The 22,147-nt window shown below is 38.9% G+C and overlaps 1 protein-coding gene across 1 annotated transcript in view; it reads right to left on the bottom strand.

Annotated features, from left to right (window-relative positions):
- TXLNG (taxilin gamma) overlaps positions 1-22,147 on the bottom strand; it is a 47,158-nt gene that overhangs the window by 15,174 nt on the left and 9,837 nt on the right. The window contains exons 2-3 of the mRNA XM_012784721.3: positions 8,818-9,121; positions 5,594-5,685 (exon numbers count right to left, since the gene is read on the bottom strand). Coding sequence (XP_012640175.2) covers positions 5,594-5,685; positions 8,818-9,121 — 396 coding nt within the window. The remainder of the gene's footprint in view (positions 1-5,593; positions 5,686-8,817; positions 9,122-22,147) is intronic.

Below are 22,147 nucleotides of genomic sequence, written 5' to 3'. Positions count from 1 at the left end.
AAGAAATGTATCAGCCCAAGATTCCATAATTAGCATTGAGTGAGGTGGGGATTTGAACCTAGAAGCCTGAATCACTGGCTTTCTTTTTTTTTTTTTTTTTTTTTGAGACAGAGTCTCGCTTTGTTGCCCAGGCTAGAGTGAGTGCCATGGCGTCAGCCTAGCTCACAGCAACCTCAATCTCCTGGCTCAAGCAATCCTCCTGCCTCAGCCTCCCAAGTAGCTGGGACTACAGGCATTTGCCACCATGCCCGGCTAATTTTTGTATATATATATATTAGTTGGCCAATTAATTTCTTTCTATTTATAGTAGAGACGAGGTCTCGCTCTTGCTCAGGCTGGTTTCAAACTCCTGACCTCGAGCAATCCGCCCGCCTCGGCCTCCCAGAGAGCTAGGATTACAGGCGTGAGCCACCGCGCCCGGCCTTCACTGGCTTTCTTGACTTCCATATTGACCTGCTATCCCCTGGGGTCCTTGATTTTCTACCAACTTGCCTACAGCTGTTCTTCCTGGTTTCAACTCAATGACTCAATAGACAACGTGGGCTCCTCAATTTCTAGCTATAATCCTATGCTTTTTGAACTGACAATGCCCTTCAAGTTTCCTAAGGTCCACTGGCAACACTGCCCAAGTGTTCCGGCCTTAACCCTTTGGAAAATGAACTAGCCTTTGTTCTAGCTGAGACGTACTCCAATGTTGAAGGCCAAGATTAAGTCATTTCTAAAGCCAGGCATGTCCTGAATTGCTGTTTGCTGGGTGATTACCTAGACTATTTCCTACCTATTACAAGACCCACTGAAATTCAAATACAAAATATGGGTTTATTGTGCTTTGTCTCTTTAAAAAAAAAAAAAAAAAGAAAGAAACACTAATGTTTTAGGAAATCAACACCAAGTGTTACTATTCTGAAAAAACACCCACAGGCTACTACTGTACTGAAGCAGTCATCAGAATTCAGAACTCAGCAAGCAGCACTCAGGGTTCTTTGTGTGTGAGAAAATTGCTGCAATTTTAGGTTCGGAGCAAATGAGTCTATTTCAAGGTGAAATCAACATTAACAGATAAGATGGCAGCCTCACTGACCTTTCAATACAGCTTCTACTGAAGAAGGAAATGTTGCTGAGTCACAATTTCAAGAGCAAGAGTGACATCTTGTGGCCCATCAAAATATATCCAGCAACCTTCTTACCGATATTAAAAACAACTTAACTGAAATTCCTGCAGGAAAAACCAGTTTTTGTATAATGATGTTGTAAAGTAATCTTACTAGTGGGTGGCAGTACAGGTTCTGCACACATTAGCAGTAACGTCACCTTGGCATGTAGCTCCCCTGCCTTCCCTGACTCTGGGTCACCACAATCCTGAATCCCATATTCATTATTCCTTTGCTTTCCCTTTTTGTTATTTTATTTCTTCTGTGTGTAGTTCTAAAAAAAAATTAAAATCTTTTTGGTTTTAGTTGTTTTGACTTTATTGTGGCCAGTGCAACTGAGGAATTGAATTTTTTACAGTGAATATTAAATGCAAGCCTTTTTATTTCTCTTACAGATGCATAAGTGAAGTAAGATGCAAGAACATAAAATGCTTTGCATAAGGTCACTTCGCCAGCTAGTGGCAATGCTGGGATTAGAAGCCAGGCATGTCAAGCAGGAATTGAAGTTTTTACTTTCTTTAATTTACATTAATTTAACTTAAATAGCCACATGTGACTAACAGTTACCATCTTGGACAGCACAATTCTAGACATTGCTAGGGCTCAAATTGTTGGCATCAGGGGTTAGTAAATTTTTTCTTAAAAATATAAACCCAATCACAGCTCATGGGCAGTACAAAAACAGACTTCCGTCAGCTCTGGCCCATAGGCTATAGAATATTCTACTTTTTAAAAACATACCACACGCACCCCCCAAAAAAACCATTTTATTAATTCATTCTCTTATGTCAATGGGCATTTGAGCAGTTTCCAAGTTTTATTACTCATGGTGGTATGAACATTCTCATATGTGTTTCCTGGTATGCACGTACCAAGAATTTCTCTTGGGTGCAAAGCTAGAAGTGGGGTTGCTGGGTAATGATTTCTAAATGTTGAATTCACATGACAATGCCAAACTGCTTTCCAGAGTGGCTGGCAAATTCATATTCCCAGCAGCAATGTGTAAGAGATCACGTAGAGCCACCTCCTCTCCAAAATATAGTATGATCAGATTTCTTAATTTATGCCACTACAATGGACAAAAAATAGCATCTCATTGTGGTCTTCATTTGCATTTCCCTGATCACCAATAAGGTGGAACATCTCTTCGTATATTTATGATTCTAAGATATCTTTGTATCTTTGTTTTTCTACTTCTATGACATGCCCCCACACACACCTTTTTTTTTGAGACAGAGTCTGGCTCTGTTGCCCAGGCTAGAGTGCGGTGGTGTCAGCCTAGCTCACAGCAACCTCAAACTCCTGGGCTCAAGCAATCCTCCTGCCTCAGCCTCCCAAGTAGCTGGGACTACAGGCATACGCCACCATGCCTGGCTAATTTTTATATATATATATATTTTTAGTAGAGACGGGGTCTTGCTCTTGCTAAGGCTAGTCACGAACTCCTGAGCTCAGGAGATCCTTCTGTCTCAGCCTCCCAGAGTACTAGGATTACAGGCATGAGCCACGGCGCCAGGCCTGTGGCCTAGCTTTCTATAGGGTTATTTGTCCTTTTCCTATCAGTGTTCTTTAGATAGTCTTGATATTAAATTTTCTGTTGACTGTATTTGTTGGAAATCTGTTCTCCCCAGTCTGTAATGTCTTCTCACTTTCTTTTAAGGTGTCTTTTGAGGAAGAGAAAATCTTAATTTCCATAAAGCCAATTTGTACAATCTTTTCTCTGACAGTGCTTTTTGTGCTGAAAGAAAATCTTTCCTTAACCCAAGACTAGAAAAAATGTTAACCTATTAATAAATCTAAATATTCAAAAATTTTAAAGCTTAATCTGACACTTATGCCCTTAATCTCTTTGGAATTGTTATATATGGTATATAATGATCTAATTTCCTTTTTTCCCATAAGGATAACCACATTTTAAGTTCTGTTAATATAAGAATGGCAATTCTCCCTCAAATGCATCTACAGATTCCATGAAATGCTCTTTAAAATCTCAAATGGTGTTTCTACCCCCCATTGCACTACTAAATTGAATTGAAAATGTATAAAGGGCCAAGAATAGCCAAGATACTGCAGATGAAAAGAGTAAAGAGGATATACCTACCCAACCAGATACTAAGATTTCTCATTATCACTATAATAATCTACACAAACTGACTAAAGAATGGGAAAGAATAGCATTATAAAGCACTTAAGGATCAAGTTGATGGTATCCGCAGACAAAAGCAAAATGCTACAATCTCATGAGCCCATGTGCTCTGGTGAATGTAGTAGCCACAAGGTCTCCCTGATGGAAAATCCCAGTTATGGTGCAAAAATAGAAAAAACTAGCCGGGTATGGTGGCATGCACCTGTAGACCCAGCAGGAGGATCACTTGAGCCCAGGAGTTTGAGGTTGCAGTGAGCTATGATCACGCCATTGCACTCTACCTGAGGTGACAAAGTGAGACTCTATCTAAAAAAAAAAACCCACAAACAAAACACCCTAGACCCCTGCTACTTAAAGTGTGATCCCCAGTCTGGACTATCTGTTCTTCTCCTAATCCATTCATGACTATCTGTTGTTGTGTATCACTGGGTCAGGTAGCTAACCTTCTATATACTGCTTTTTCTGGGGTTTTTTGTTTTTACTTTTTTCTCTATTTTTGCTTTTCCCTTTTTTGTTCATGTTTTCTTTTTCCACTATTTCTTTTTTTTTTTTTTTTTGAGACAGAGTCTCGCTTTGTTACCCCGGCTAGAGTGAGTGCCGTGGCATCAGCCTAGCTCACAGCAACCTCAAACTCCTGGGCTCAAGCAATCCTCCTGCCTCAGCCTCCTGAGTAGCTGGGACTACAGGCATGCGCCACCATGCCTGGCTAATTTTTTCTATATATATTAGTTGGCCAATTAATTTCTTTCTATTTATAGTAGAGACAGGGTCTCGCTCTTGCTCAGGCTGGTTTCGAACTCCTGACCTCAAGCAATCCACCCGCCTCGGCCTCCCAGAGTGCTAGGATTACAGGCGTGAGCCACCATGCCCGACCTCCACTATTTCTTTCATAATTCTCCTCAGGTGAATGGCACCAGTAGGGTCTGGCTTCTACAACCTATGAAAGCATTCCTTTCCTAAAGCCAGCAATCCAACCATACTGTGTTTTCCTCCATCTTTCCATTTGTGACTGTTCTGGGCCATTTTCATTGATGCACAGGGTTTCCTGCTACTCTAAATAGAAGGGGCTAGACTGCTGAATGCCAGCTAAGTGAGGTATACCTGGGCCACTTTATATAGCGAGGAAAAGTAACTGTCATTCTTTAAGTAATAAACAAACATAATTTTTTTAGAGCTGCTCATTGATAAAAAGTAATAGTTTATGATATGGAATAACTGTTTTAACAAAAGATAAAAATGCATAAAAACTTCACCTAAGTATTTCACAAAAGACGGTAATTTTAGCATTTATATTAGAACCACTTATTCTAAGTTTCCCACAATTCTTCCTCCAAAGGGTGCTATGACTTTTCCATTCTTCAATTTAAATAGGATGGCAGAGTTTCCAGGTTGAAAGTGCTTCCATAATTCCAAAAACAGAATTAATACTACTTAGGCCGGTCGTGGTGGCTCACACCTATAACCCTAGCACTTTGGGAGGCAGGGCAGGAGGATTGCTTGAGATCAGGGGTTCAAGTCTAGCCTGAGCAAGAGCAAGACCCCCATCTCTACTAAAATAAAAATAAATTAGATGGGCAACTAAAATAGAAAAAAAAATTAGCCGGGCATGGTGGCATGCGCCTGTAGTCCCAGCTACTTGGGAATCTGAGGCAGAAGGATTGCTTTAGCCCAGGAGTTTAAGGTTGCTGTGAGCTAGGCTGATGCCACTGCATTCTAGCCTCAGTGACAGAGCAAGACTCTATCTCAAAAAAAAAAAAAAAAAAAAGAATTAATACTACTTGAAATAACATAGGCCCAGAACAAACTCTCCAATGAGGTCAATTTCTTTGGAAAATGGAAAAAAGAATGCTTGGCACATAGTAGATGCTAAATAAGTATTTCCTGAGACACAGTATTGTTTTAGCAGACTATTTCATCTAACTCACAATTTCAATCAAAACAGAGCTTTGATCTCTAGACTTCCCATAGGAAAAGTTAAATACAGGAACCACTACACCCCAAATGACTGGCACCTAAGGCATCACAACACAGCAATCAAAAGGTTGACTTAGAAATGCTCTAAAACTGAATTTTAGAAAATCTATGCCACATCTTAGCATTATGTTTTCTATATTACTACCTAATAAAACTATGCAACCAATAAAATCCCCAAGAAATCAGTCTCCCCTTCAACTTTAGAATAAAATATAATTTTACATTTAAATCTGTATCAAAATTGCACTTAAAAAAATTTATCAAGCACACAAACATTTCGCTATATTTTATATGACCCCACACCCTTTAATAGAACACTCACCAGATCAGCATATTTCTTACAGAGAGCTGCCAGCTTCTCCTCTGGGGTTGAAAGGGTGTTTAGGGCTTGCATCAGCAATAAAACTTCTTTTCCTGATGATTAACAAGAAATAAGTCCCGAAAAAAGAATGAGATCAAATCTAACCTGTAAATTCTACTAACACTTCCCATGTTCTGACATCCAGAGTAAAATAAGTTTATGCCTATAATTAGGAATAAGGGATTTACCAGATCAATTAAGAAAGCTGTTTTTAAATTCTAGATTAGCAGACCCCCTCCCTCCCTTGGCTTAAATTTCTTTACTTACTCATTAACACTGCTAACTATTTATAAGAACTCTTGTTGAAGGCTTAAAAATTTCCTTGCCTAATCATTGATGTGCAAGTTAAGACAAAGGGCAAGTTACAAAGGGCAGAGAATATTTTTAAAAGCTTCCTCCTAACCAAGTACAAACACAGAAGCACGTTCAAAGGGAGTTTCAGTTGGCACTACACTCTAACACGCACATAATCACTAGTGACATGTATCTTTTCCTATGAATAATTTAAATAACTTATGGTTTTCTTATGATTTACTAAGTATATTCCGTGTGTTAACCAAGGTTAGTGCAAATAAATGGATGACAAGATAGCTCTTCCCTTAGGGAAAATATTTTAAGGACTTTGGCAGGGAGAAGCAGGTGGCTGAGATAGGAAAGGACAAATGGTATTGCAAAATCAGTGATAACGTTTTATTTCTCAAGCTGTGTGATAGGTACCATTTTTATTTTTTAAAATGTTCACTCTTATATGTAAGATATTTCATTAAAAAATATGTATTTTAAAAATGACCTTGGTATTTAATATGCAGGCTAACTTCAAAAAAGAAAGCTTTTCTACCCACATAAAATTTTATTAACAAAACCTTCTCTCATTCAGCACAAGGCCAGTAAGACCTTTAAGAGATGATTAAACATGATTACTGAATATGATCAGAAATAACTGTAATTTAACTTATAATTTTATGAAGATTATAGAACTCAAGCTCCATCTGTTTTTTGAGATAAAAAAATACATGCCATAAAATTCATCCTTTTAAAGTTTATTCACAAAGTTGCACAACCATCACCACTGCCTAATTTCAGGACAAAATGAAACCCGTACCTATTAGCAGTTACTCCTCACTCCCCCATCCTCCCCAGCCCTGATGACCACAAATCTACTTGCTGTTTCCATGGATTTGCCAATTCTGAACATTTCATATAAAATGGAATCATACAGTCTGTAATCCTAGCACTCTGGGAGGCCGAGGCGGGAGGATTGCTCGAGGTCAGGAGTTCGAAACCAGCCTGAGTAAGAGCGAGACCCCGTCTCTACCATAAATAGAAAGAAATTAATTGGCCAACTAATATATATAGAAAAAATTAGCCAGGCATGGTGGCACATGCCCATAGTCCCAACTTCTTGGGAGGCTGAGGCAGTAGGATTGCTTGAGCCCAGGCGTTTGAGGTTGCTGTGAGCTACGCTGACGCTACGGCACTCACTCTAGCCTGGGCAACAAAGTGAGACTCTGTCTCAATAAATAAATTAATTAATTAAATTAAATTAAATGGAATCATACAATGTATGGCCTTTTTGTCCTGCTTCTTTCATTTTGCATAATGTTTTCAAGGTTCATCCACATAAGATGTGTCAGTGTTTCATTCCTTTTTATGGCTGGGTAATAGTCCATAGTATGGATACACTATATTTTGTTTATCCATTTATCAGTTGACAGATATTTGTGTTGTTTCCACTTTTTAGCTGTTACGAATAATGCTGCTACTAACACTTGTGTATAAGTTTCTCTGTGGATACATTTTCAATCCTCTGAGGTACATACCTTGGTCATATGTTAACATTATATGAAACCTTTTAAGGCTCCATCTGCTTTTAACATACAATTGGGGTTGCTGATTTTAAAGAAATGTGTCTTGTTTGTAAGGAATTAAAATTACTTTCATATTCCTATAAATGTTTACATTTCCCAGGGTAGCAAAACATGGACTTAATAAAGATAATTCCAATGTTCTGTCACATTCAAAACCATGCCAATCAAACACTGTAAATCTTAGGTATGATACATATAAAAAACTGAGGGCCAACTAATAAGGCTAAAAGAAAAGGGGTTTCAGAGAAAAGGGGTTTCATGAGATTTAGCATATCACATTCTTAGTCCTAAATCTCAAACATAGCAAGAGAGAAAAAAACATACACCCTTGAAAGCTAGTCTTAAACTACCTTCTTAACCACAGATAACATTATTTTATCTCTAAAATTCTGTAGCTATTTTGAAATAAACTGATCAAATACATAGTTTTCACAGCAATTTTTGGTCAGACTACTTAACACATTAACTGCCATGTGAGTTGTATTTAACTCATGCTAGTTTTGAGCCCAGAGCCTCATGAAGCATATGTAACTCACATGTCTCTTCACCTTGGGAGCCACAAGAACTATTTTTCAAGTTGCATATAACTCACACACAGAAACCAGTAAAAAATAACAAATTTTTCAGTAAATTAGAAAGGATCATTTTGGGTTTTTTTTGTTTGTTTGTTTTTTTATTTTTTATTTTTGAGACAGAGTCTCGCTTTGTTGCCCAGGTTAGAGCAAGTGCCGGAGTAGCTGGGACTACAGGCATGTGCCACCATGCCTGGCTAATTTTTTATATATATATATATATATATATATATATATATATATATATATATTAGTTGGCCAATTAATTTCTTTCTATTTATAGTAGAGACGGGGTCTCGCACTTGCTCAGGCTGGTTTTGAACTTCTGACCTCGAGCAATCCGCCGCCTCGGCCTCCTAGAGTGCTAGGATCATTTTGTTTTTGAAGTTTTTATTCTATTTCATAATAAAACACCACAGCCCCCAAGGAAAAAATTTTTTTGCCTAACATGGCAATGTGTTAAAGACACAAACAAGGCAAGTCAAATTTCACTTGTCAAATTGGCCCCAAATTTTTCAGAAAGCCAAATTCTGATTATTTAGAGAGAAATAACTAAGCTTCCTACTGTTATTTTCGCCTCGTGCACATAACTACAGCAGACAGGGAGACCGACCTCACTAAAGACAAGGGGCGCATTAGCTAAGCACCTCCAAACTGGCCCTGTTCGTCACCACCTGTGCTGCAGAAAATACAAGGAGAATGAGCAGTATGGGAAAATGCCCAACCACTGCACGGAGATTATTACCTAAGGTTTTCTCTTTGTTCCTGTTGTACTCTGAATTTTGCTGACCATTAGGGGGCTCTGTTCGAGCTTCTCGCCCACGACCTGCCTCTCTTGATGCTTGTGTGCAGTACGCTGGGCTCACCAAATTCCTGTTCTTTGTTATAAAATCACTGCCTTCATCCGCTTCCAAGGAATGCTTGTTACTTGTGCCACCACAATTTGAGTCTTGACGTTGAAGAATATCATTTGACTGAGAGTTACACAACATATCCGCTTTCACCCCTAGCCCACAAATTCCAGCTTCTTCCATTGTGCCAATTTCAAACTAGAGAGAAGAGGAAGGAGAAAAAAGATGGAAGAAGAGGTTAAATCAAATGTAATCAATGTTAACAACCAGTTGCACATCAGAGTTCGACAGCTTTTCTCTTTCTTAGTGGCTTGTAAAATCAATGTAAATATGGTAGTTTCTAAGTTTCACTGAGAGGTGACCTAACTATAAAGTATAAGGAAATTAAAGTTAAAACAAATCACACAAGTATTAGCAAAGGAGTACACATGCGCGGTTCACCCTGAAAAAAAAGAAATAATGTTATGTAGTTTAAAAAAAATATATAGAAAAAAAAAAAAAAAAAAAAAAAAAAAAAAAAAAATTAGCAAAGGAGGCCAAAAATGCCATTCAATTACAAATCTAAACTTACTTCCCTAGAAAAATTCACCATTTAAAATAATTAGCACCTTAACATAAGCTAAATTGTCCCCCATTAATAAACATTAAGTATTCAGGTCTTATCCTCAAGGAGACAGGACAGCAGAGATGGCTACCTAGCTATCCACCAAAAACCCATGCTCTCCCATATCCTGTGGAGCTGGCACTATGGGGCAAGTGTCCAGCCAGGGACTACACTTCCCGGCCCCCTTACATCTAAGTGGGACTCCCATGTGAAGGTCCCACCAACTGAATGTGAGCAGAGTCCCTTCTGCAAGAAGACTTTTATTCTTAGCACAATTCTTTCTCCACCATCTCTCCCCCACTCTGTCTGAAAACAGAGGTCTGCAAGACCCTAAGGCTGCAATCCTCAACCCTTAAGCTGCAAACTGGTACCATGGCCTGTTAGGGACTGGGCCACAGAGCTCTGCCGCTGCCACCCCACACCTCACCCCCTGTGGAAAAATTGTCTCCCATGAAACTTGGAGGGGTGCATAGGAGGTGAGCGGCAGGCAAGCTGGGGAAACCTCATCTGTATTTACAGCCACTCCCCATCACACTCATCACCGCCTGAGCTCCACCCTCCCCTCAAAATATGGAAAAATTGTCTTCCATGAAACCAGTCCCTGGTGCCAAAAATGTTGGGGACCGCTGCTAAGGTATCGCAGAGCCACAGAATGAAGGCAGCTTGCACCCTAAATCCCATGTACATACAGGAAAGCCACCCCACCTACAAAGAAAACCCATACTTGACTATTAAGTGAACAAGAAATAAACTTCTCTCATGTTAAACCATAGAAATTTTGAGACTGATATTTTAAGCAGCTCTCTCTGCCCTAATACAGATAATACACATGGTAAAGATGCCTTTATTCCAGTATTTTATTCCTGTATCAATAATTTTACCTTACTCTTTTCTATCGTATTGGTAACCTTATTTATTCACGTGGGGATTTTTCCCCTTGTTAACACTACCTGGTCACATGACATAGCAAAGATTTAAATTCTATACATTTCCTCTCTGTATGAAAGAGGGCCTCTTCCTTTTCTGAATAACACAATCGAGGGGGTGGTGTCTAATATCCTTCTCTTATCGCAAGTGGACAAAAGCTACTGTCAAAAATTAATGGAAGAGCAAAGATTTGTTATTTTAAGTTACAACAGCATCCAGCTGGAAAACTAAAAATACAGTATCTAAAATTAGAGGGGATAGAGAGAGAATGGAGAGGTTAAGGGAACTAAAACCTTATCTTTTATATTATAGTCTTATGTCAATAAATCAAGTACTGTGCTTTTGGAAGAACAAATTGGCACCACCACTTTGAAAAACTCTTTGGCAATATAGATACCTTCTAACCCAGTTAACTCTACTCCTAGGATTTCACCCAAGTGTGTACATGTGTGCATCCAAAGGCCAAGCAGCACTATTCGTAATAGCCCCCAAAAGGAATCAACCCAAATTTCTTTCAACAGAAGAATGAGTAAACTGTAGTATATTGGCCAGGCATAGTGGCTCACACCTGTAATCCCAGCACTTTGGGAGGCCAAGGTGGGAAGATCACCTGAGGCCTGGGCAACATAGAGAGATCTTGTCTCTACTAAAAAAAAAAAAAAAAAAAAATTAGCCAGGTTTGGTAGCTGTGCCTACAGTTCCAGCTACTTGGGAGGCTGAGGCAGGAAGATCACTTGAGGAATTTGCAGGTGCAGTGAGCTATGATCACGCCACTACACTCCAGCCTAGGCAACAGAGCAATACCCTTGTCTCAAAAAAAAAAAAAAAAAAAAATGGTAGCATGTTCATACTATCCAGCAATGAGAATGAACTACTGTTAGATGCAGCAACATAGATGAGACTCGTAGACCTAATGCCATGAAGAAGTTGCCAGAAGAGTACCTACTGTAGGAAACCACTTATATAATAAGTTCAAAAACAAGCCAAGCTAATTAATGATGCTACAAATCAGGATAGTAGTTACCACTGGGGGTAGGGCCTCCTAGAGTGCTTGACAGTACTCTATTTCTTGATCTAGATGGATGGTAACACAGATGTTCACTTTATGAAAATTCATTAGGCCTAAACACGATCTGTATATTTTTCTGAATGAATGTTTTATTTCGATAAAGTTTATTTTAGTTCAATTTATACACTGTTCTAAGAGTTCTCTTTGTTCCTTCTCTACTCCTGCTTCACGTGAGTCTGGCTTCTTTCATTTAGCATGTTTTCAAGGTCCCTCCATGTTGGAGCATGTGTCAATATTTCATTCCTTCTTAAGGCTGAATAATATCCATTGTATGGAGAGATCACGTTTTATTTACCTGCTCATCAGTTAATGATTGGTCTTTACTGATTTTGCAGAGCCAAAGTAAATCTTTCATTAGCAAATGTGAAAAATACCCCAGTACTACTACATCAAAGTTAGCTGCACAGGAGAGAAGGGCAATGTAATACTGTCTTGCTTCTAATGATAAAATAATAATAGTGGTGCTTTCTATAACTTGTATATTAATGCTGAGGTCCTTTCCGTTGACTTGTTCTACCTCTGAACCCCTGTCACACATATCACATTGTCACTTATTTGGTATAAATCTTCCTAGGAAGCAACAGCTTATGAACAGAAGACATTCAAGTGTCAGCTGATGAAGAACATACAGGGACAAAAATGGCTTCTGAAAACAAGCCACGGAAAGAACCTAAGGGTTAATACACAAGTTGTAGAAAATACCACTATTATCATTAGAAGCAAGACAGTATTACATTTCCCTTCTCTCCTGTGCAGCTAATTTTGGTGTAGTAGGACTGGGGTATTTTTCACATTTGCTAATGAAAAGACTTACTTTGGCTCTACAAAATCTTTCTGTTTATGAATAAGCCCAGTTCCAGCTGGGCTTGATTCAAACCCTAGTCAACAAATACTCTTGAATAGCAGGCCCTAAGTTTTCTACTACAAGGACTATTTATTTACCAATCTACTTGAGGCTCTGCACTGGCTACTGGATATGAAGCAAACTCTTCGGCCAGCAACTTTATTTAAATTGTAAATGATTTCTCAGCCCTCATCTCCTAAGCCGAGAATTCTTATATCATATACCCAATACACTTTCCTACTCTGTCTTTTCTCTCTCTGATACCCATTCTGTATGCCTTTTTTTTAAGTACAATCCCTTGTATAAATAATAAGAACAACAGGTAACATTTCTACAGCAAATACTTCATCCAGCCACTACTATAAGCACTTTCCTATATTAACTAACTTAATCCTCACAACAAATGCCACTAGGTAGGTACTGCCATTATTTCCATCTTACAGATAAGCAAACTATGGCATGTAAAGTTAAGTATATTGCTTAAGGTCACAGTTAGTAAACTGTTGGGCAAAGATTTGAACCTTGGCAGTCTAACCACTGAGTCCATGCTCTTAATAACAGTATACTGCTTCATAACTACCCTCTGCCTACCACTGTACAAACATTCTTGTCCTGGCCCAGCCATCTTGCAGAAATCTATTTAATAATGAGATGCTCTCAAAATATTATATATAAAAACAAATTACATCCTTGCACTCTGGAAGGCCAAGGCGGGTGGATCGCTCAAGGTCAGGAGTTCAAAACCAGCCTGAGCAAGAGTGAGACCCTGTCTCTACTAAAAAAATAGAAAGAAATTAATTGGCCAACTAAAATATATAGAAAAAATTAGCCAGGCATGGTGGCACATGCCTGTAGTCCCAGCTACTCGGGAGGCTGGGGCAGGAGCATTGCTTGAGCCCAGGAGTTTGAGGTTGCTGTGAGCTAGGCTGACGCCAAGGCACTCTAGCCTGGGCAACAGAGTGAGACTTTTTCTCAAAAAAAAAAAAAAAAAAAAAATTACAAAACAGTATGCACCATATATTTTATCCACACACTATGTATACAGATGCTCCTCAACTTCCAATGGGGTTATGTCCCAATAAACCCATCCTAGGGTTGAAAATCATAAGTTGAACCATCATAAGTCAGGGACCATCTGCGTATGTATATATGTACATACACACACTCACACAGAGAAAGTGTTGGAAGGAAATATATCTAGATATTAATAATGGTTATTTTTAATGGTATAAAGGTGGTGCTTCTTTTTGCTTCATTATATAGTTTTACTACAATGAATTTTCATTACTCCCATAATTTAAAAAAATTTTTTAGCCGGGCGCGGTGGCTCACGCCTGTAATCCTAGCTCTTGGGAGGCCGAGGCGGGCGGATTGCTCAAGGTCAGGAGTTCAAAACCAGCCTGAGCAAGAGCGAGATCCCGTCTCTACTATAAATAGAAAGAAATTAATTGGCCAACTGATATATATATATAAAATTAGCCGGGCATGGTGGCGCATGCCTGTAGTCCCAGCTACTCGGGAGGCTGAGGCAGAAGGATCGCTCGAGCCCAGGAGTTTGAGGTTGCTGTGAGCTAGGCTGACGCCACGGCACTCACTCTAGCCTGGACAACAAAGCAAGACTCTGTCTCAAAAAAAAAAAAAAAAAATTTTTTTAAAACTACTTGTACTAACAATACTTTGAAAGCACCATAAAACATATTACATGTAAATTTTATTAAAAATTCTAAGCCCAGTCATAGATTAAAAATTAATTTTTTATTAACATAAATGGATGTTCACATGAAATAAAGAATGCTAAGATCTACAACCCAACAGAAAAATAGGGCAAAGGATATGAAGGAATAATTCACAGAAAAGGAAATACAAATGGCTTGTAAACATATGCTTAACTTTACTCACAATAAGAGAAATACAGCTTAAAACTATAAGACACCATTTTTCACATCAAAAATTTAACAACACAAGCAGGGTACAGTGGCTCACACCTGTAATCCCAACACTTTGGGAGGCTGAAGCATGATGATCGTTTGAGCCCAGGAGTTCAAGTTTACAGTGAGCTATGATTGCACCACTGTACTCCAGCCTAGGCAACAGAGTGAGACCCTGTCTCTTTTTCTTTTTGAGACAGAGTTTTACTCTGTTGCCCAGGCTAGAGTGCCATGGCATCAGCCTAGCTCACAGCAACCTCAAATTTCTAGGCACAAGCGATCCTCCTGCCTCAGCCTCCCAAGTAGCTGGGACTACAGGCATGCGCCACTATGCCCAGCTAATATCTATATAGAGAGAGAGATATTTTTTTTTTAAGTCGTCTAGCTAATTTCTATTTTTTTAAATAGAGACAGGGTCTCTCTCTTGCTTAGGCTGGTCTCAAACTCCTGAGCTCAAACAATCCTCCCACCTCGACCTCCCAGAGTGTTAGGATTACAGGCATGAGCCACCATACCTGGCCTCTTTTTTAAAAAACAAAAAAAACCTCTTTGCTACCATAGTGTGGGCTACTCTCAAGCATTCCTGGTAGAGGATATATTGGTTTAACCACCAAAGAATGCAACTGGGGGAGGAACTGAGAAGGAGCACAAGATGGTAATGCTATTTATCTTGATGGGGGTTTGGGTTACAGAGCTGCATGCATTTGTTAAAAATTTAGCATATATACATACACTTAAGATGGCTTCATGGGTGAAGGGACAAATGGAAAGAGAACTGAAAAAGCAACCAGAGTAAAATGTGAATGGTAAAATCTAGGTGGTGGCAAAATGGATGTTTAGTATCAAATTCTTTCAACTTTGCTGTATATTTGAAAATTTTTATAACATATTTGGGGGAAAAAATCATCAAGTCACATTAAGCTTCAACCCAGCAAATTCCTTTCTTATCAATTTTTCCTATAGCTATACCAGCACCTTTGTGAAATGACATGATACCTAAGGATGTTTATGCGGCATTATTTGTAGCAGCAAAAAATCAGAACTACCTTAAATGTCAATTAATGATGGACTGGATCAATAAACTGTACATCTATCCAGTTGAGTACTATAGCATCTGTTAAAAAAAGGGTAAGGCAGTTGTGTAATTACAGGTCTGTAAGGATAGGTTAATAAGGGGGGGAGACCCTACAGTATGCACCACAGGCAATGATTTGGTGGGGGTGTGGTGGAGGGGTTGCATAAATTTATGAGCAGAGAAGTATATACAATTTCTGGCAGGATACAAAAAAACTGAGTGAGTGGGAGACAGGACTTTCACAGTACATCTGTTTTTACCTTTTAAGTTAGGTACCATGACTTACCTTTATAAGAGTTTAAAAAATTTTTTAAACACCAAGATGAATAGAGTTCTCTAATATAGTATCTATGGTTAGGAAAAACAAAAGGGAGAGAAAATGTTTATTTAAATTCCAATCTCAAATGAAAATGAAACCAACACTAAGTAGTTTCCAGATGGATTCCTATTAGAACCCTTCCAGGAACAAAATCATGATACAAAAGCGATCACATTTTCATCTTGTTTATCAAGACTACACTCGTGAACAGAATGTGTACCTCTTCTAGCTAAAAAGACATCAGAGAAGCACACCACTGCCTTACAGTGTTTACTAGAGCCTTCAACACCAATCATCCCCACCCTAGCCACTCCCCTCTGGTCAAAGGATATATTTCACAATCTTCCTTCCACTGACTCAATACTTGGCTCTAAGATGACTCCCTAAGTGACCCAGAGATGTCTTCAAAATGAGAAGCCACCAGTTTATCAACAATAAATTGTAGGAGCAAAGGATAACTATTATAGAAATTTTTGCAAATGATCAAGAGAAAGTACTCAGTATTTATCACCTACTTGTGATAGCTTTGTGGATCAATACATTCAAAACTGAGATCACATGGAAATTAAAGGCCTAAAGGAAAAAAATGTTTAAATAAGTTTCTTTCCTTTCTACTCTGTGAATAAAGAGACATGAACAATTTTAAAGTTGGAAACTTTCATTTCATTTCTTTAGCGAAGGAACCATATTTCCTTGGCTTATTTTATTCAAAGCTTTTAGTAAAGGTTCTTTTACTGATACTGGTCTTAAAAAAAAAAACAAAAAACAGACAACATCTGCATTCATTTCCTAATTATTTCAACTACTGTCTGCTTAGAGGAGCTCAAATGCCTTTGACCATTGCCAGGCATACGCAGAGAGCAGAAATCACTCAGTATTCACCCCAGGGCTAGGGTGGACCTTCAGAGGGAACAGGTGGGAAAGATTGTACATATTTATGAATTTTCCTGGACAAGAGATCTTTAGCTTGCCTTGGATTGCCAAAAAGTCTATGAGGAACTTATCAAGTAAGTAAAGGGAACCTTTAGTGCCTAAGAGCCAGCACTGCAAGGAGCCCTCAAAGTTAACCCCATTTAACCTTCCCCACCCCACTGAGAGGTAAGCCTTATTGTTCCCAGATAAGCAAAATGAGACTTTGTGAGATTAAGTCACTCGCCCCAAATCATATTAAAATCATTAAAAGAGGCCAGCAAGATTCAAAACCAGGTCTGCCAAACTCAAGAGTCTATGTTCTCTCCATTACACTGCTCCCCTCATTTCATAAATCAGCTCTGGAAAATGCCAAGTTCAAAGTCAAACAGATCTCTGACGCAGTTACAAAATAAGTCTAAGAAATTAAATGTCTAAAAATACACAGCACACTAGATATACCAGTATGCATTTAGGAAAACATTGGGAAAGATCTGTATAATTTTTAGCAGTGATTAACTCCAAGATTTAGGGAGGTGAGACAGATCTAATTTGGGGGTAGGGATATTTTTAAATAATTTGAAGTGATTATTTAAGGGTTTTAGTTTTTTTTTTTAACTTTGTGTTTTAGGATAAAACAAATTATCTCTAAAATCCCTCTAGCCCTATGTTTCTAATAATTTGCCCTAAGAGTTGTTAGCTTCAAGTAAAGACAAGAGTGTTATGTGCAACCAACACTGATGCAGCCCTGTGGGGGCCAGTGAAGGCAGAGATGGCTGGGGAAACAGTGAAAGATATCAAAGATACCCTATATCTCTCAGGACATCAGCTATTGGCCTTATTTGATTTTTAAAAATATGAACTTACCTCAGACACTCTTCTAGCATTTTCAGGGGCTTTTACATCTCCAAATACAAAGTTTTAAAAACAAACCAATTAGGCCGGGCGCAGTGGCTCACACCTGTAATCCTAGCACTCTGGGAGGCCAAGGCGGGCGGATTGCTCAAGGTCAGGAGTTCGAAACCAGCCTGAGCAAGAGTGAGACCCCGTCTCTACTATAAATAGAAAGAAATTTTTTTTTTTTTTTTTTTTTGTTGAGACAGAGTCTCGCTTTGTTGCCCAGGCTAGAGTGAGTGCCATGGCGTCAGCCTAGCTCACAGCAACCTCAAACTCCTGGGCTCAAGCAATCCTGCTGCCTCAGCCTCCCGAGTAGCTGGGACTACAGGCATGCGCCACCATGCCCGGCTAATTTTATATATATATTAGTTGGCCAATTAATTTCTTTCTATTTATAGTAGAGACGGGGTCTCGCTCTTGCTCAGGCTGGTTTCGAACTCCTGACCTCGAGCAATCCGCCTGCCTCAGCCTCCCAGAGTGCTAGGATTACAGGCGTGAGCCACCGCGCCCGGCCTAAATAGAAAGAAATTAATTGGCCAATTAATATATATATATATATATATATATATATATATATATATATATATATAAAATTAGCCGGGCATGGTGATGCATGCCTGTAGTCCCAGCTACTCGGGAGGCTGAGGCAGTAGGATTGCTTGAGCCCAGGAGTTTGAGGTTGCTGTGAGCTAGGCTGATGCTATGGCACTCACTCTAGCCTAGGCAACAAAGTGAGACTCTGTCTCAAAAACAAAAACAAAACAAAAAAAAAAAACCAATTATAAAAATGACATTTTCCTGTAAATTATAAAAATGACTTCAGCTTTATTAAGTCATTTAAAATAGTCTATATATTAAGGCTATTTTAATCTTTCAAAGAATTATTCTGGATAACACAATTTTCCTCACAGCTAATACTTTATCAATCATTCATCTCAAATTTCTGTTTTAATCATTTTGGATCAAAGTCTTTAAAATATGTATTATATAACTCAATGCCTCCTTAAATAGTAGTCTGTTTTACCGTGTTAGAACAAAGAAATGAAGTGAAAGGGTTTTTATTTTTAACAGATAAAATGATATATTACTATGTGCACTAGTATATAATTAGATCCTGGTGTACATGCCTCTACAATATGCCTGTATTCTTTAAGATAATAAATTCTTAATGTCTCAAAATATAAACTCCCAAAGGTGAGATCTTTTTTGTGTTTCAGGTATGGAATACTTGTCGGAGACTTCCTAAATTATATAGCACTGTCTTCAAAAAAAAACAACCACAGACCCTTACATAGGAATTTACTACATTAAAAATGGTGTCATTTCAAATTGGTAAAGGAAATAAATGATTTGCGATATCTCCCAAACCATATAGGGAGAACAAAGTGGTATCCTGTCTCACCCCTCCAGACATACACAGATTAGAACATGAAAAATGAAAACCACAAAGAACTAGAAGAAATCCTAAATAAATTTTTTTTTTCATAACCTTGGCATGGGGAAGGCCTTTCTAAGGAAAGCAAAAAACTCAGAAGCTATTTTAAAAAGCAAAAGGAGAAGATTAGTTTCCTAAATAATAAAAACTTCAGACTAGCCAAAAGACCACAGGAAGCCTTTAAAATGAGCCAGAAACTCAATTTTCAAGGGTTTATGAACAAGCAGATCACAATTAAAGAAAAATGCCTGATACTGAAAAGCATTTTCAACCTTGTTCATAATAAAAGAAATGCAAATAAAACTGCAAAGCAAAGTAAGGTATCATCTTTTACCTACCAGATTTTAAAGGAGATTTAAAAAAACAAAAACAAACCTCAGTGCGGGCAAACAAGTCGGTCACTTAGTACACTCTGGAGGGGGGTGTCTCTAAATTAGTAGATTGAGTTTTACAGAGGTATTTAGCAATCTCTATCAATGTGTGAATGCACATTCACCGTCACCCAGCAATTCTACCTCTTGGAGTTTATTCCACAGATATTCTCCACTCAATTGCAAAAGATCATTTGCCAAACCACTGATTGGCACCCTCCAAAACCTGGAAACAACATAAATATCCACCAATAGGGAACTCATTAAATAATGGCCATCCATATAAGGTAAAACTATGCAGCTATTATTCAAAAGAATAACGCATCTTGCTTGTCAAGATGGACAGATCTCCCAAGGTATAAAATAAGGCAAACGTCTAGTAGAGGATGAATACACAACAGTGTAAAACATTCATATACTGTATAAGCCAATATATGGATAAAATTTTCCTACAAGGATATCCCCAAAATTGTTCACTATGATTACCTTTGGAGTGTGGACCTAGAAGTTGGAAATGAAGGAAAATTTATTTTTTCTTTTCATAATTCTTGGCTCTACCTTAATTTTTTTATTATGTGAATGTATTGCTTTTATTTTTTTAAAGACCTTTTACGTTGAGATTTTAATTGGATATCACGTATTATACTTGTTCATTATTCCACTGACCCAAGCTGGGAATCCAAAGATGGCAGGAGGTCATATTTCATTTTATTTCATCTTTTCTCTTCACCTTGCTCTATGCCAGTGGGAAATGCCACCAAGTCAACTTACCACAAGTAGCAGTCAGAATCACTAATGAAAAAGATCCCTTACTTGCCCAAGACTACACAACTGGCAGGCCAAGATTCAAACCCACGCAATCTGGCTTTGTTCAAAGCCCTGGCTTTTTATCACTGTTACAGGGCCCACAGGTACTGCTAACATAAAGGAGAATAAAATAAACGCATAAGACAGGCTTCAAAAGGAGAGTTCATGCCAGGCAAGATGACTCAGGTCTATAATCCTAGCACTCTGGGAGTCTGAGGGGGCGGGAAGGATTGCTTGAGCTCAGAAGTTCGAAATCAGCCTGAGCAAGAGACCCCCATCATTACTAAAAAAAGAAAAATTAGCCGAGCAGCACCGTGTGCACCTGTAGTCTCAGCTGCTCCAGAGGCAGAGGAAGGAGGATCACTTGAGCCCAGGAGTTTGGGCTATAGAGCAAGACTCTGTCTCAAAAAAAAAAGTTCACCAACAATTGTGGATTAGTTGATAAGCAGAGAAAATAGCCAATCACATTATCTTCATATACTTCAACTAAATTGGCATAGTACAACAGATTGAATGCAGAAGCAGATGTCTTCTAATAAGCCATTTATTAGAGTTCTGCAAAAATGTATAATAAAAGAATGCCACTCTGATTTTGAAAAATCAGCTATGTTTAATTTTTAAAAAGTTACTTAACATGTGTGGTAGGCAGCATCCGACACGGCCCCCAGTGATCCTAATGATCCTCCTGGTATTCACAACCGTGTATAATTCTCTCCTCCTGAGTGTGGGCTAGACTCCTCTAATGAAGAAAGCATTCTAATGAAGAGGGAATTTCACAAAAGTGAGGGGATGCCACTTATATGATTACAATACAAAAGACTGTGACTTCTTTCTCTCTCGTGCTGGAAACTCTCTTTTACTCGCTCTGATGAAGCCAGCCGCCATGTTGTGAGATGCTTATGCAAAGACCCATGTGGCAAGAACAGAGGGAGGCCTCTGGCCAACAGCTCATGAAGAACTGAGGTCTCAGTCTACCAGCCACGGGAACTGAATACTGCCAATGACCACATGAGTTAGGAAGTGGATCCTTCCCCGTTGAGCCTTTAGATGAGCCACAGCCCTTGACAGAACCAAAAGCAGAGGACCCAGCTAAGACACACCCAGATTCCTGAACCACGGAAACTGTGAGATCATAAAGGTGTCAAGCCAGTAAGTTTTGGGGTGACTTGTTACTAGAGTACAACATCAGTTCACTTGTAAAATGAATTCACAATTTCAAATTTTGGGGGTTTAATTTCTAATATGGTAAATATTATTAGGCACAACCCACATGAACAAAAGCTCCTTAGGATTCTCAATAATTTATGCTCCTTAGGATTCTCAATAATTTATAAGTGCGTTAAAAGATCCCAAAACAGGCTGGGCGCGGTGGCTCACGCCTGTAATCCTAGCACTCTGGGAGGCCGAGGCAGGCGGATTGCTCTGCTCGAGGTCAGGAGTTCGAAACCAGCCTGAGCTAGAGCGAGACCCCGTCTCTACTATAAATAGAAAGAAATTAATTGGCCAACTAATACATATAGAAAAAATTAGCCGGGCATGGTGGCACATGCCTGTAGTCCCAGCTACCTGGGAGGCTGAGGCAGCAGGATCGCTTGAGCCCAGGAGTTTGAGGTTGCTGTGAGCTAGGCTGACGCCATGGCACTCACTCTAGCCTGGGCAACAAAGTGAGACTCTGTCTCAAAAAAAAAAAAAAAAAAAAAAAGATCCCAAAACAAAACGTTTAAGAATTGCTGCCCTGGTTGCAGTCGGAACAGGAATGGAGAGAGACCACAAGGCCAGCTCAGTCAAACCATGACCAGAGAGGTGTGCACATCTTGGCATTAATAACCAGGTAGATCCATCTCTAGGAAATATGCCCTAAGACCAAGTGGGAGAACAGGGAAAAGAGTGCCACTTCCTTCTACATCTAACAAACAGGACTCTTTTCCCCCCTTTTTGTTAAGTGACAGTGTACCAACGAGGGTAATCCAAATGGGTGGTGAGGGAGAACTGGTATAAATATCTTTCCTTGGCCTGCATTTCTCTGGCTCATTCAGAAG

Source organism: Microcebus murinus, chromosome X (genome assembly GCF_040939455.1).
Source record: "Microcebus murinus isolate Inina chromosome X, M.murinus_Inina_mat1.0, whole genome shotgun sequence".
Lineage (NCBI taxonomy): Eukaryota > Metazoa > Chordata > Mammalia > Primates > Cheirogaleidae > Microcebus > Microcebus murinus.
This window is presented reverse-complemented; position numbering and strand designations above follow the sequence as displayed.